This window comes from Phoca vitulina, unplaced genomic scaffold (genome assembly GCF_004348235.1).
Source record: "Phoca vitulina isolate PV1807 unplaced genomic scaffold, GSC_HSeal_1.0 scaffold10, whole genome shotgun sequence".
In the NCBI taxonomy this organism is placed as follows: domain Eukaryota; kingdom Metazoa; phylum Chordata; class Mammalia; order Carnivora; family Phocidae; genus Phoca; species Phoca vitulina.
In genome coordinates, this window is record NW_022589713.1 from 20729675 (window position 1) to 20747188 (window position 17514).

The 17514-nt window shown below is 35.8% G+C and overlaps 1 protein-coding gene across 8 annotated transcripts in view; it reads right to left on the minus strand.

The window, feature by feature from the left end:
* Nucleotides 1-17514, minus strand: part of PPP2R3A (protein phosphatase 2 regulatory subunit B''alpha) — a 215807-nt gene that overhangs the window by 19715 nt on the left and 178578 nt on the right. For all 8 annotated transcript variants that reach the window (XM_032408648.1, XM_032408642.1, XM_032408649.1 and 5 more), the window contains 3 exons: nucleotides 9501-9676; nucleotides 8644-8762; nucleotides 6772-6878 (listed from right to left, as the gene is read on the minus strand). In XM_032408648.1, coding sequence (XP_032264539.1) covers nucleotides 6772-6878; nucleotides 8644-8762; nucleotides 9501-9676 — 402 coding nt within the window. The remainder of the gene's footprint in view (nucleotides 1-6771; nucleotides 6879-8643; nucleotides 8763-9500; nucleotides 9677-17514) is intronic.

The window sequence follows — 17514 nt, forward strand, 5'->3', positions numbered from 1 at the left end:
CAAGTTACTCTTAAGTTTGCTTAGTTTTAAGACTTTTTTCCATACCAAAAAATGTACTAAATTTTATCATATGCCTTCAAAGAATCAGTTTATATTTTGTTGTTGTTTTTTTTTCATCTTCAGTCTGTTAATGACAGATTTTACAAAGTTAAACCACTGAAGCAATCTTGGGATAAAACCCACTTACTTATGATGTATTCTTTAATATATTGGTAGTTTTGACAAGTTAACCTTCTGTGGTTCAGTTTTCCTATCTGTAAAATGGGGATAACAGCGTCTATGAAAAAGGGTTTTTGTGAGCACCCAGTGAATTAAAATATTTAGAACAGTGCTTGGCACATAGAATGGTTTTTGTGTGTGTGTGTATGTGTGTTTATAAATTAATAGATTTATTTTTGTTTAAATAAAATGGTTTAATTCTTTCTATGTACTTGGGTCTATTTTGTCATCCTTTTTCATGCATTTTGAGAGGATAGCCTCATCAATTTATTTTAGTCTTAAGAATTTTAGTCTTTAGAATTTCCCCTTCTCCAGATCCCATAGGTTTTAATAAATATAATGCATAGTTCTAGAAAGATTATAATTTGTATTTTGTATTTTGACTTCTGCTTTAACACTTATTTTGAAATATATTAAGAATTTTTTTTAGCTTTATTTTTAACTTTCTAGGTATGTGCATTTTAGTTTTTAGTTGTTAATTTCAGTTTACATTTTTAAGTTGTTGCAATTTCCTTCATGCCTTAATTAATAGGCACTTCTGTGATGATTCCATGTGTATTTGTTGGGTACCAGGTATACTTTTGAGTACCTCTATGAAAGCCTACTAATTCTATATTTTTTTTTGGCCTATTTGATTTGTTGGTTTTTACATGGCTGCGGATGCCAATTTTTCCTTGTATTTCTATCAGATTTATATACTGCATAAAGTTCATAACTTATTTTCATGGCCAACTGTTGAATTACTGAAAAGTCTCTTTTAAAGCTTTGAATTCTACTTGTCTCATTAATGTTACCATATCTGATTTACCCCTGTTACTATTCATTTGACTCTTACCTCTGTGTTAGGGATGAATCGAAATAATTAATAGTATACAGTTCAATTTTTAATCCAATGTGAATTTTGTGATTGATACTATATTTGGACTTATTCTGGCCATTTATTTTGTACTGTCTTTGTGTCTCTTCTTTCTTACTGTAGGGGACATCTGTTCCTTTATTGGCACAGCATTCCCCTTTTTTAAGGCCATATTCTCTAATTTCCCTTGGGAAAACATATGGTTTGGATGGACCTGAATCATGTACAAGCCTAGTTCTAGGCCTCACTCCTTCAGGAATTGGTTCAGGGATTGGACCCAAACTAAGCCAATTAGAGTCAAAGAGACACAAATCCTAGGCTTTCGTTGGGATATAAGGGAAAGGGATTTTCTCTTTTATTTGAACTTGAAGCTATCAGGTGATCATCTTGCTGCCACATATGAAAAACTTGCTAAGAGTGAAAAGATGAAAGGAAAGCATTATGAAAGAGATGAAAGAGATAAAGCCTGAGTCTCTAAAGTCAGTACTACCCCTGGACTTTACAGTTCTGTAAGCCAATATTTCCTTTTTTTGTTTGTTTGTTTATGGCAATTTGAGTCGAGGTTAGGTCACTTGCCACCAAAAGAATGCTGATTAACACATATGTCTTTTAGTAGATTGAGTTTTCTTTAGTAATTTTTTTCCCACTTGTCTTTTTCTAAAAATTGATTAGAAAATTTTCCATTTCACTTTTATTCTCTTAGTGATTGACCTTATATTTTTCACACACATACTTTAACTCTAGTCATTGTTAGAGAAATATAAATTTATCAGTATCAATATTCTCCACTCTAATAAAGATTCATACTTTATTACCCTCACCTCCTTTTACTCTTAACAGTATAAATGTGATCAATATTTATTTATTTCTAAGAATAAATTTTACTATTGTTGCTCATGATTACTTCTTGCATCCCTGTTTTCTCTAGAATCCATTTACCTTCTTGCTGAAGAATATCCCTTAATATTTCTTTTAGAGATAGATAGTCTGTGGATGGTAAACTTTTTGCATCTTTGGATGTCTGAAAATGAATTTATTGGGCCCTCACATATAAATAGGGATAGAATTCTAGATTCAAAGTTATTTTTTTGCAGTATTTGAACGATATTGGACCATTTCTTTTTCCATTCACTTTGTGGATAATCTGTTTTTTGTCTCTGGTAGATTTTCAGTTCTTCCTTATATCTTCTATGTTCTGAAATTTCACTCTAGTACAGGATTGGCAAACTACAGTCTGTGGGACAAATCTCTCTCTCCACCTTTTTTTGATACAGCCCAGTGAACTAAGAATGGTTTTGCTTTTTTAAATTTGAAAAAAAAAATCAAAAGAATATTTCATGACATGTGCAAATGATAGGAAGTTTGTATCAGGGTGCATTAGTAAAATTTTATTGGAAAACAGCCACATTCGTTTGCTTATATATTCTCTATGGCTACTGTCATACCACAATGCCAGAGCTAAACAGTTGTGACAGAAGTGTAAAACCTAAAATATTCACTACCTGGCCAGAAAAATTTGCTGATTCCTGTGTATATTTATATTTTTAAACAGAATTCTGGGAATTATCTGGCTATTATTTCTACTGGTTTCTGCAAGGATTTCTTACCCCAGTATCATAATCAATATCCCAAATCAAAACCTTTTTAGCTGTGCCTTTTATTATTCAGCCCAGTGATTGTGTTTTCATTTAAAATTTTTTCTTTTAATTTCCAAGAAACTGGTCGGTCTCGTTTCAGGAGTGCAATATTCTCTTACCTCTCTAAAAATGGTAAATATACTCAACTTGAGGTCTTGTGATTGCTGTAGTCTCCTTCCAAGGGTTGGAAGTTCTTCCATTTGTTGAGTATTTTACTGATATTTGCAACTGCTTGATATTTATCCACTTTTCTGTGTAGTTGGAAACAGACTTCTGCCTCTGTTTGCATTGGCTGCTTAGGAGGGGGCAATGTGATACTACTATTTTCAATGAGAATGAAGAGATGGATGGGCCATGCTGCTGGTGTGGTTATTTCGGTGGTCTTGCTTTCTTTCTCTCTGCTCCAAGATTCCACACTCTTGCTTTTTGTCTTTCCTTTAGGGGTAGCATGAGATATATAAAGGTTTGACCTACCTGGCTGCTGCTTCTGGTCTCCCTCTTGCTCTTGGTTTCAGTCAAACTCAGGTACGGATCCCCCTTCAGTGCTGCTTCCTTTATTTGTAGCAATTATCTTCTCCATCCTCCTGCATAGAACCTAAGCTCTGGTTCCCTCTTCAAACTGATCCCATCTGTTTTCCTTCTTTCGGTCCACTGAAAATTTCTCTTCCTAAGTGGTACTCTGTATTTCTTATTTTTAAATGGCGTGAGAGACTGAAACTACAGTATGCTTTCAGACTACCTCCTTAAATGAGAAGCTGGTCTGAATTGTAGTTACTATTTAGAAGTCCACTGTAGTTTTGTTTATAGTCTAATATGTATTTTGTACATGGTCTATGGACAAAACCCACAAAGGTATTTTATCTATTTTCAGGAAATATTTTACTATGGCTACAAATAATAGGCTCTAATTTCTTTTCTTTTTGGAATTTTTGTTTCAAAAATCTGCTGTCAGATGCATAGCTTTTTTTGAGTGTTCGTTCTTTTTTAATTCAACCTTTGTTGTCATTCCAAAATGGGATCCTTTTCTTTTAATAAGCGAGTTTATTCCTTTTACATTCACTGATCTAAAAATACTTGCTTTAGTTCTGTCATCTTTATGCTTTGTGGTCTGTGTTTTTCTTTTGTGTGTATATGTTTTCTGATTGAATTAGAACACTTAGAGTCTGGCTTTGGTTTTTCAAGTGTTTATTTTAATTAGTATTCCTAAACCCTCAACTTGACTTACAGCTTTAAAGGATATCTACGGAGGCTTTGCCAGTGAAATTTACACACAAATTTTCTTTCTCCTCTTTACCTCCCATTTTCAGTTATTACTTCTAGGATGTTTTACATATATTTCTTCCTCTTTTCTACATTCCTCTAATATATATAAGTTAGATCCCTGTTGTTTTCCTTACATATACCTAATTTGCTTTCTTATTACTTTATTTTGTTCTTTGTTATTCCATCTTTCTTGATCTTTTAAGGCCTTTCTCCACATCTCCACTTTTTCTTTATGATAGTCAAGAAATAGTATATCCACAAAATGATTTTTAATGTTTACATGGAATTGCACTATGTATATGTAGGATAATTTTATTAATCTTCCTATTAGTGAAAAATTGGAGGCAATCTATTTATTCTAAACATCCACACATGCTCTTAACAGTAGTGATGCTGCTTCGTAAGTAAATTTAGTCTAAGTCCTACTATGGAAGCTCAATGCCAAAAAAATTTTAGATCATGCTTGTGAATCCACTTGCCTGTCTTCTCTTCTGATTCAGTGAAACTTAAAATAATCAATGAATGATGAATGATTTTTATGGGTTTCAGGATCAATGACATAAAAATTCGACCCCAGTTTTGTGGCTAAGCATATTAAGGAAATCTTTAAAGAAAGTGGTTTGGCGATGGCTTCTTCAGTACTCTCCAAAAAGATATTGAAGACTTAATGTTATGGGTGTGAAATGTATAATCTCTGTAGAGGGCTATTTGACATTACGTACTGAGCTGGATATTTTATTTGATGTTTATCCTTCTAGATCTACTCTCTGCCTAGCTCTGTGCCCCAGGAGGCTGATCCAAATGGACCACATCAATTAGTTGTCTTACCTTGTGGTTTCTTATTGGAAGTCAATGGGAAGTGCTAGCAAGATACTAGGGGATATGAGGAAAGTGAAATTGGGTATTTATTCTAATAGCTCTTAGCTGATTTGCCATAGTTCGACTAAATTACATTACTGAAGGTTACAAGTCCTGTTAGCTGACTCTCTCCATGTACTTACTCTTTTTGGGTTCTGATGATGGTTATCTCCTTGTCCTTTTAGGCCTAGGGGTGGAAATGGCTCCCAACTGTTTCTAGTTCTGGGTGTCTGCATTATTTCTTGTGGGTTTCTCTAAAATCCTATGTTTTTGCAAGTATGCTGTTTGCTATACTTCTGGAAATTTGTCCTATATATGTATAAAATGACATGTATATAAGATTATTCACTAGAACGTTATATTTCTAATAGTGGCATAACTATTCTAATAATGGTGTTACTATTTACAGTAGAATATTGTGCAGAACATTCATTAGATACATGTATGGAATAATCTCCAGTTTACTGGTTTTTAAACTTTTCTTCATGCACTCAAGGCCCCAAAATACTTGTGAAGCCTCATTTATACCTTAGTAATCATAAAATACAAGTGTTTTTGGTTTATGATACTGTTTTCCCAATCTTTGTTATTGTTTTTATTTAGGTTTAATTGTTACACAAAAAATTGTATGCATTTAATGAATACATCTTGATCAGTTTGGACATATGCATACATCTTTGATACCACAACCAAGGTACTAAACATACCCATCACCTCCAAAAATTTCCCTTGTATTCTTGTGTGTGTGTATTTTGTAGGAAGACTTAACATGAGCTTTATCCTCTTAACATTTTAAAATGCATAATACCACATTTTTAACTATAGGTACAATGTTGTACAGCAGATTGCTAGAACTTATTCATCTTGTGTAACAGAAACTTTATACAAGTGTGGAAAAAGCTAGGTACTAAACAATGAATGTAATATGTTACGTATGTGTAAGGGAAAAAAGAAATATAAGAATGTATATGTGTATTTTTTTTTTTTTTTTTAACGTAGGCTCCATGCCCAGCATGGAGCCCAATGCGGGGCTTAAACTCATGACCCTGAGATTGACACCTGAACTGAGATCAAGAGTTGAATGCTTAACTGACTGAGCCATCCAGGCGCCTCTGTATTTGCATGTATGTATGTATGTATGTGTGTGTGTGTGTATGCATATATATGTGTGTGTGTATATATATACATATATATGAGATAGAGTGGGATAGAGAGGAGTGACTTTGGAAGGGTACATAAGAAAATGACCACAGTGATTTGCTTCTGGGAAGGAAAACTGGGCAGCAAGAAACTTTACTATTTATCCTTTTGTTTCTTTGAATATTAAAACATACGAATGTATTACCTACTCAAAAAATGTATTACATTAATAATAAGGATTAATTAAGAGCCTTAGAGGAACTGCTAAAGGAATCCTGAGAAGATGATGGAAAAAGCCAACAAATTATAAAGTTGCTGAAATGTTCTAAGCAGTGAAAGTCTTAGATAATTTCTTACCATGGTCCCTTTATGGAATTATACCCTATTATAAATTCCATGTAGAAGTAACTTCTTGTTCAGGGTTGAATGCACAAAACCATATATGGTAAAGATTTGTTTTAAACATGATCATCTTTATTATTTGAAAAAGCTTCAGTTCTTTTAGCCTCATCCTGTATTTACAGGGCTTGTAGTATGACTCCACAATGATCTTAGCCTCCACTGAAAAGTACAACTCCATGAAAGGAAATGGGACATGGAAGAGTTTTCAGGAAATTAGTGAAGGGAAGAGGAGACTGCTGGGAAAAATTCTTTCAACTAAAGTTGGTTATAATCACTCATTTTTATGATATTCAAAAATAAGGATTACTAGTTTGATTTTTTAGGGTGGTTTTAATATTCCTGATACGGTTACCCCTGTTAAAAAAAGTTTTACAAGACCCAGGGAGACTCACTCACCCTTCCTGGAACTGTGCTTGGGCAGATTCCTCTGCAACAAGAGTCTCATATTCCTCAGCTGCAAACCTGTCCCAGTCAGAAGGCTCAGGTCCCTCATTCTCAACATCCTGATTGCAAAGAGGACAGGAAACAAAAATAATCAAAGACAAAGAATTGGAGATAGGTTTTCTTTAGTTATATACAACATTTGTGATGACCTACCCAAAAATGTTTCATCTTCACATGTAAAAAGAGGTGCTAAAGTAACACTCCTAAAGTGATTTCTGTGCCTCCAATCACAAAATTATAGTGAACCCCTGGGCAGCTAATTCTTGAGGTCTAGATTCTTTTGCCTTATAATCAGAGAACTTTCCCCAGGCCCTTCTCCCTGGCACTTTGCGTAGCAGCTATCTGGAGTGACTTGTGGTTTTTGCATATGCGCACCTGAAATATACCAACCCTTCCTCTGGCACATTTTTATTGCTCCTGTAAAAGCCAGCTCAGATACCATGTCATCTGTACTATCTTCCTGGAAACAGCCCTTCTTCCCCAAATTGCTTGATTGCTACTTTTTGTTCTTTTTTTCTTTATTTGACCATATGTCTCTTCAACATAGTGTCTGGAATTTATTGAGCACTTTCTGACTAAAAATGTTCTTTGCAGATCAGAATAAATCTTGATATACTGTCACCTCTTATAAAGTAAAATTTATAACACAAATAGAAGAAATGAAAGGGGAAAAGGTTATACATTTTCTTTTTCTTCTACAATATGGACAGGATCTTGGATTATATATTCCAGGTAAAATAGTTTTTCCATGATTAAAATGAGTTAGCACTGCCTTCAGATGTAAGGTTAATTATGCCTAGAAGAATGCAAATACCTAAATATTGACCATACAATGTGTTATGATATTTAATCCATTTTAAGAACTCCTACCACATCCTTATAACATCTTTGAAACTGACACACATCTTAGATTTATAATGGCAATTTTTTTGTGTGCTTGTTTAAAAGTATATAAAATAATGGGCACCTTTGAGTCAATAAAACATAATTCTGACTTTAAGCTAGTGATAATGTGCGTGATATGCCCCAAGATCAGGTGCAGAGTATTTGTTTTTAGAAGGTGATCTTTGTATTGTTACTACTATTTAGGTCAACATGTGGAAGAAAAAGAAAAGACTGTGCAAGTTTCCTGCAGTTATACTCCTGTAGGACCAATGGAAATAGTCCTTTTCTATCAACATAATTTTTACTTTATATTATAAGGAATAGAAGGGAAGTGTTGATATTCTGCCCCCCCCCCCCTTTTTTGGACATAGACCATATGATGTTCAGGGTTTTTTGAGGGTCCACAGATTTTTGTGTATGGGGAAGGGTGCTCATCTCTATTCAGGTATAGAATGACTTCACAGTGATAGTCATGCACAACAATCATCAACACTTGAAAAAATGTATATTATCTGAGGGTTGTCTATCATGGAGAATGTCTAGTTTTCATTATGATGGGGAAAGCTGTTTACCATGTCATCCTGGAAATGAATGGTATAGTTAACCCCAATATGCTTTCTAATACAGATATGCCTATTGATATATTGTTTTAAAATATGGCAGGACATTTTTTTTAAAACTTTTGTAACTAGTTTCTAATATATATGTAAGTACACAGGCCATACAGTTCACTCAATGATAGGCAGATGGAGGTTACCTAAACTTGAAGATTAGTTGTGGGGAGAGATGTGCTCTAGGTCCATTTTTCTCTTTTCAGTATGTGATGAAATGTTTTAAATGTTACCTCTTTAAACCAAGATTCCTATAGGCAGAGATCATTTTTATCTGTAGCACACAACCCCTGATACTGAGCCCTCAAGTAGAAGTTAAAACCAGTACCTTCTGGACCGCAAAGGGATCTCTCTGTTCATGGTCTAAGTATTTCTCCAGATTAAAGAAAGTGTCATAAAAGATATGTGCCATTCTGCATCTCTTCAGATCTCGTAGCGTTATTTTGCCTATGTAAAAAAAAATCTAGTAAATTTCAAGAAGTGCTTTGGCAAATGAAAAAAATCTTTTACTGAAGTTTAAAAGTATATGTATATGTTAATTTTATTATACAATATCCCATTTTTTTGAGGTAAAGCTGACATAAAATTCACCATTTTAACCATTTTAGTGTATAATTTGTGGCTTTTAGTACTTTCACAATATTGTGCAACCATCACTACTATTGCATTCCATAACATTTCTTCACCTCAAAAGGAAACTCCGTACCCATCAAGCAGACCTTCCCCAACTCCCCTTACCCCAAGCCCTGGGCAATCACTAATCTACTTTCTGTTTCTAGGGACAATTTTTTTTTTTTTTTAAAGATTTACTTATTTACTTGAGAGTGCAGTGGGCCAGGGCACAGGGAGGGGAGAGAGAATCTCAAGCAGACTCCCCGCTGAGCACGGAACCCCATGTAGGGCTCGCTCTCACGACCTTGAGATCATAACCTGAGCTGAAATCAAGAGCTGGATGCTTAACCAACTGAGCCACCCAGGCGCCCCTCTATGGAAAAATTTCTTAAATAGGATTTGCCATCGATTGTTGGTTCCACACTAATAGTAAAGGAGAAATCTAAATATTTCTGTATTTGGGAAGCCAGTATGGAAGACTCTGGAAGTTAAATAATTTAGGACAATCCAGGATTAAATGCCCCACTCTGTTACATAGGTGAAAAGTGCAAATGGCCTTTTACTCAATCTTACCATCGGTAGCTGGCTTCACCAGGTCAAGCATCTGGCACAGCAAATCATGGAATGGCAAGGGCTCAATGCCCATGGCTTCCATCCGTTCACACTGTTCTTCATAGAAGTATTCTAGCTCATACATGGAGAGTACACCATCCCCATCCACATCCATGCAGCGGAACCAATACTCAATGCTAGGAGATAAGGATACTCATTAGCAATGGCCTGGTAAAGGTCCTTTATCCACCCAGATTTATTACCACCCATGTTTCTTTTAAAATAAGTTAGGTATGTATATATATACTTGAGACTTAGAGAAACATAGTTTTACAAAATTTGTTAGAAAAACTGGCAGATCCCTTTTTCCCTTCCCCAAAATCAGCTACTTTTAACACCTGATTATTTTTTTAACTTTATATTTTCAGATAAGATGCCTATATTACTTCTTCCTTACATTTCAGTTTTAAGAACTGTATATTAATTTCATACTGTGAAAGATGAGGTTTTAGCATTTTTACCTCTCATTCCACTTTACCTACATGCCCTTCTGGACCTCTTAATATAAATTACTCAACATTCAGAGTATATAACTTTTTATTTTTCTTTTATCTTATTTGCTTAGATTTCTGTGTACGTTACTATTTAACGCCCATATCTGCCAATTTTCTACATCCACAATTAGTCTCATCAGGGTTCTATCAACTGGATTTTCTTGATGAAGTCTTTTTTACTTCCTTCCGACCTACTCTAGCCTGGACTTCTTGCCCTCTAGGTTGGGTTCACAGTTTCATCCCAGGGATTCCTTTCACCTTTCTCCCATTTCTTGTATTTCATACTTTCCTCATTCTTGGTTGACTTTCTTGTTTGGTGTAACACACCTTTCAGTAGCTTCCTGAAAAAGGGAGCATGGCAGGTAACTTTTTTGAGATCTTCGATAGTTGAAAATATCTTTTATCTACCTCCTATCTTGGTTCCTAACTTGGTTCATATCTACCTTCTAACTTGCTTCATAGTTATAGAATGATACCTTAGTGGTGCTTTTCCTTCAGAACTTTAAAGGCAATGATTCACTGTCTCCTATCTATCCATTGTTTTTGAAAAGTCTAAAGCCATGCTGATATCTGATCCTTTGACTGTAATAACCTGTTTTTTTGTTTTTTGTTTTTTTCCTTTAAAGCCTATAGATGTTTCTCTGGGTCCATGGTGTTTCAAAATATCATGAAGTATCCTGGTCTGGGTCTAATTTATCTAATTTATTGGGCTTTCTGAGACCCTACTCAATTTGGAAACTACTATCCCTTAGTTCTTGGAAATCTTAAATTTATCATTTCTTCCCTGCCTCTTTTTACCCTTATCCATTCTTTTTCTGAAACTCCTGTTATTTACATCTGCATGGTCAAATATGGTAGCCACTATCCACATATGGCTAGTCCAATTTTGTTTTTAAAGATTTTATTTATTTAAGACAGAGCGAGAAAGAGAGCATGAGCAGGGGGGATGGGCAAAGGAAGAGGGAGAAGCAGATTCCCCACTGAGCAGGGAGCCCTATGTGGGACTCAATCCCAGGATCCTGGGATCATGACCTGAGCTTCCGAAGGCAGAGGCTTAACCGAATGAGCCACCCAGGCACCCTGACTAGTCCAATTTGAGGTATCTTTAAGTGTAAATACATAATAGATTTTGAAGACTTGATATGAAAAAAGTAAAACATCAATATTTTTATATTGATTACATGTTCAAATAACATTTCACATATATTGGGTTAAATAAGATACGTAATTGCAGTTAATGTTTCTCTACACTTTTACTGTGGCTAAAATTTTTTTATAATTTTTTAACGTTTTAAGTAAAAATTGTATTTAAGATGTACAATGAGATAATTTAATATATAGTGAAACAATTATGACAGTAAAACCACTTAACATACCATCTTCTCACTTAGTTAGCATTTTTTGGGGGAAGAGGAATGAGAAGACCTGAAATCTACTCTCTTAGCAAATTTCCAGTATTCAGTACAGTATTATTAACTATAGTCACCGTGTTGTATGTTTCATCCTAATTGCAACTTTGTACCCTTTGACTAGCACTTCCCCATTTCCTTCTCCCCTCAGCCCCTGCTAATCAAAATTCTACTCTATGCCTGTTTGTGTTTGACTATTTTTAGATTCTACATATAAGTGAGATCATGCAGTATTTGTCTCTCTGTGCTTGCCTTATTTCACTTAGCATGGTGTACTCCAGGTTCATGCACATCATTGCAAATGACAGGATTTCTTTCTTTTTAAAGGGTGAATAATATTCCATTGTGTGTGTGTGTGTGTATATATATATATATATATATATATATATATATACTACTATATATTCCAGTGTGTGTGTGTGTGTGTGTGTGTACACACAGAACATACTTTCTTTATCCATTTATTCACTGAGGGACATTTAGGGTGATTCCATATCTTGGCTACTGTGAATAATGCTGCAATAAACATGGGAGTGCAGGTACCTCTTCATGATATTAATTTCAGAGCTCTGATTCAAGATGATGATGTAAGAAGATCCTGAGCTGACATCTTCCCACAGATACACCAAATCGACAACTATATATGGAGCAATTTCCTCTGAAAAGAACCCTTAAAACTAGCTGACTCCTATACACTGGGCAAACAAGAAAAACCCCACATCTATGTGGGTAGGACAGGCTGAGACACAATCTCACTATAACTCCCACCTCTGTCATGGTGACACGCAATCAGGAGGGAACTTAAAACCTGAACTTCTTCCAAGGAGTGAAGGGTTTGAATCTCACACTGAGCCCCGTAACTTTTAAGTCCTGCAACTAAAAGATGACTCCCTAAAACATCTAGCTTTGGAAACCAACAGAGCTTGTGTCCACGAGACCCACAAGGCTATATTGAAGTGAGAAATGGCTCTTAAAGGGCTTGTGTGCTTGGATTCACCCACCCCAGGAACTAGTGCAGAAGCAGCCAATGGGCACCCAGACTTTCTGTGAGACTCATTTCCTTATCTTAAAGCCTTGGCCTAGGGGCAGGCATCTAATTTAACACACATCTAGGGGCCTGCTGGGTACTCTATGGGGACAAAGGCTAGTGGATACCATCTTCACTTTCCCCTCTTTGCTGCACTACAGAGTGCCAGTATCTCCTGGAGGGAGATTTTACACACATCTGATGCCCCTGTTTTTATGTCTGGAGCCCTTCCTGGTATGCGCAGTTGCCACCCAGAGGACACTCACTGATGAGCTGGCTCTCGTGGCCAGGAGGGCTTGTGTTCCTGGGCCCCATGGGACGGTAACAGTAGGAGACATAGTTTTTGGCAGGCTACTATACCCAGGGTACCGCACAGACAAGAAAGCGCCCAGGCTTTCTGTGAAAGAGACCTATATGCTTGTGTTGGAATTTTAGCCCAAAAGGCAGGTTTCAGGTCTGGCACACATCTAGAAGCTTATGGAGTTATTTTCATGGAATGGAGGCCAGTGGATGCCATCTTTGTGCTCTCCCTTTGTCTTGCTCCAGCTTGCTGCTATCTTTTAGAAGGACTGTATGCACTTGCATGGTGCCCCAATTTTTGGGACTGCTGCCCAGGAGACACTTCCAGATTACTTAGCTCTGATGGTCAGTGGGGCTTATGTTTGTGGTTCCATAGGACTGTATGTATATATGTGCATACTTTAAAAGGATGACAACAAGCCTACATTTAGGTGCTGAGATCCTCCCCTTTGGGACACTGATAGCTCTTGGCACAACCTCAACTACTGGGAGCTGTTTAAAATAAAACAGGATGCTTGGACAATTGAAAGGTTTAAGAGACAACAGCTAGGGCAGGGTTGAACAATAAGATTCACTACTACATGAGGCTGCTATTCAAGACTTGGAAAGGTGACCATTTTATCTAATGCACAGAAACCAACACAGAGTCAAGCAAAATGAAGAAACAGAAAAATATGTTCTGAACTAAAAACAAGATAAAACCTCAGAAAAAAATCCTTAATAAGAGTGATTTACCTAATAAAGAGTTCAAAATAATGGTCACAAAGATGCTCACCGAACTTGGGAGATGAATGGATGAACCCAGTGAGAACTCAAAGAGATGGAAAATATAAAAATGTACCAAACAGAAGTCAAAGAGCAGAAGAATACAATAACTGAAGTGAAAAACACATGAGAGGATTTGATAGCAAGACTAGATAAAGCAGAGGAAAGGATCAGTAAACTTGAATACAGGGCAGTGGAACTCAAATAATCAGAATAGCAAAGGGAAAAAAGAATGTAAAAATGTGAAGATAGCTTAAGGGACTTATGGGACAATATTAAGTGAATCAGTATTCATATTTTGGGGCTTCCAAAAGGAGAAGAAAGAGAGAAAGGGGAAGAAAACTTATTTGAAGGAACAGTGGCTAAACATTTCCATAACATGGGGAAGGAAACAGACACCCAGATCCAGGAAACCCAAAGAGTTCTGAATACTAGGAATCCAACAAAGCCCACACCAAGAACATTATAATTAAAGTGTCAACAGTTAAAGACAAGGAGAGAATTTTAAAAGCAGCAAGAGGAAAACAACTTGTTATGTACAGAGGAGCCCCCATTAGACTACCACAGATTTTTCAGCAGAAACTTTGCAGGCCAGAAGAGAGTGGCATAATATATTTAGGTGCTGACAGAAATTTCCATCAGTATTACTCTACTTGACAAAGTTGTCATTCAGAATTGAAGGAGAGATGGAGTTTTCCAAACAAGCAAAACTAAAGGAGTTCATCACAACTAAACCAGCCTTACAAGAAATGTTAAAGAGACTACTCTTAAGCTGAAAAGAAAGGATGCTAATTAGTAACAACAAAATAGAAGTCTCTCTGGTAAAGGTAAATATATAGTAAAAGTGATGGATTAAAAGACAAACGTAGTAAAAAGAACTATAAATTATTAGTCATGAGAAACACAAAATAAAAAGAAATAAAATGTGGTATCAAAAACATAAAATGTAGGGGGCAGACTAAAAATGTAGAGCTTTAGAATTTGTTCAAACTTATTATAATTTAAAATAGACTGTTTTTAGTATAAGTTGTTATATGTTAGCCACATGGTGACTACAGAGCAATAACCCTTGGTAGATACATAAAAGAGAGGAATCTAAGCATATTGCTAAAGAAATTCATCAAACCACACAGGAAGAGAGCATGAAAAGAAAAAAGGAAAGAGAAACTACAAAACAGCAAGAAAACACTTAAGATGGCAGTAACTATATATTGTCAATAATTTAAATATAAATGGGATACATTCTCTAATGAAAAGATGAGTGGCAGAATGGATAAGAAAACAAGACCTATCCATATGCTGCCTAAAGAGAGACACTTTATTATTTTTGTTATTTTTTAAAGACTTTATTTATTTATTTGACAGAGAGAACAAGCAGGGGAAGCAACAGGCAGAGGCAGAGGGAGAATGCGGGGCTCAATCCCAGGACCCCGGGATTGACCTGGGCTGAAGGCAGACGTTCAACCAACTGAGCCACCCAGGCACCCCTGAGAGACACTTCAGATGTAAGGACATGCACAGAATAAAAGTAAAGGGATGGAAAAAGATATTCCATGCAAATGGATACCAAAAGAAAGCTGGAGTAGCTATACTTACTTTAGACAAACTTTGTTTCCTTAAAACAAAGACTGTAGTAAGAGACAAAGGGCACTGCATAATGATATAAAAGGGTCCATACAACAAGAGGACATATTCCTAAGTATTTATGCACTCAAAATACAGCAACACCTAAATGCATGAAGCAAATATTACCAGACCTAAAATGGAGAAATAGCAATAAAATAAGAATAGGCGACTTTAGTATCCCACTTTCATCAGTGGATAGATCATCCAGAAAGAAAATCAATATGGAAACATTGACTTTAAATGACATGTTAAGTAAGATAGACTTAACAGATATATACAGAATATTTCATCCAAAAGCAACAGAATAAACGTTCTTCTCAGGTGTACAGGGAACATCTTCCATCATGTTAGGTCACAAAACAAGTCTCAATAAACTTAAGAAGATTGAAATAATATCATCAAGCATCTTTTTTTTTTTTTAAAAAGAATTATTTTAGAGAGTGTGAGTGAGCAAGTGAGCAAGTAGGGGGAGGGGAAGAGGGACAGAATCTTCAAGCAGACTCCCTGCTGAGATCATGACCTGAGCCAAAACTAAGAATCAGATGCTCAGCTGACTGAGCTACCCAGGCACTCCTCACCATAATTGTATGAAACTAGACCAGCTATTAGAAAAACCAAGAAATTCACAAATGTGTGGAGATTAAATAATATGCTATTGAACAATCAATGGGTCAAAGAAGAAATAAAAAGAAAGCAAAAAATGCTTTGAGACAAATATAAAAATGAAAAACAACACACCAAAAACTTATGGGATACAGCAAAAGCAGTTTTAAGAGGGAAATTCATAGTGATAAAATGCCTACATAAAGAAAAAAGAAAAATTTCAAATAAACTAACTTAACACCTCAAGGAATTAGAAAAAGAACAAATGAAGCCCAAAGTTAGTAGAACAAAGGAAATACCAAAGATTAGAGTGGAAAAAAGTGAAACCGAGACTAAAAAGTTAGAAAACATAAATGAAACTAAGAGCTGGTTCTTTGCAAAAACAAAATTGACAAACCTTTAGCTATAGTCACAAAGTAAGGAAAAAGAGAGGACTCAAAATCAGAAATGAGAGAAAATCAGTAATAACATATAGTAGATAAGTAAAAGATAAAGAGAGAGGAATCTAAGCATACCCAAAAGTAAGTCACTGAACCACAGAGGAAGAGAGCATGAGAAAAAGGAACAGAGAAACTACAAAACAGCAAGAAAAAATTAACAACATGTCAATAGCTATACACTTATCAATAATTACTTTAAATGTAAATGAAATGCATTCTGTAATTAAAAGACAGAATGGCAGAAAGGAAAAGAAAACAAGACCCATCTGTATGCTGCCTAAAGTGGGACACATTAGATGTAATGATATGCACAGACTGAAAGTGATAATAGTTATAACCAATACCACAGAAATACAAACGATCATAAAAGGCTACTATGAACAATTATACATCAACAAATTTGACAACCAGAGGGGATAAATTCCTAGAAACATACAATATCCCAAGATTGAACCATGAAGAAATAGAAAATCTGAAGAGACTGAATACTTGTAAGGAGACTGAATCAGTATTCAAAACCTCCCACCAAACAAAAGTCCAGGACCAAATGGGTTCACTGGTGAATAATACCAAACATTCAAAAAGAATTAATGCTGGGGCACCTGGGTGGCTCAGTTGGTTAAGCATCTACCTTTGGCTCAGGTCATAGTCTTGGGGTCCTGGGATCAAGCCCCACATTGGGCTCCCTGCTCAGTGGGAAGCCTGCATCTCCCTTGCTTGCTCCCCCTGCTTGTACTTGCTTGCTCTCTCTCTCTCTCAAATAAATAAATAAATTAATAAAATCTTAAAAAAAAAAGAATACTAATCCTTTTCAAACTCTTCCAAAAAAATAGAAGATTAGAGAATACTTCCAAACCCATTTTACGAGGCCAGTATTACCCTGATAATAAAACAAGGACATCACAAGAAAATTACAGGCCAATATTTCTGATGAACGTGGATTCAAAAATCCTCAACAAAATATTAGCAACTCAAACAACAATACATTAAAAGGATCATACACCATGATAAAGTGGGAATTATCCCAGGGATGCAAAGAAGGCTCAACATACTGCAAATCAGTCAATGCAATGCACCACATTAATGAAATGAAGGATAAAAATCACACGGTCCTATCAATAGATGTAGAAAAAGCATTGGATAAAATTCAACATTCATGTATGATAAAAACTCTCAATAAAGTGGGTACAGAGGGGGGCGCCTGGGTGGCTCAGTCGTTAAGCATCTGCCTTTGGCTCAGGTCAGGATCCTAGGGTCCTGGGATCGAGTCCCACATTGGGCTCCCTGTTCGGCGGGAAGCCTGCTTCTCCC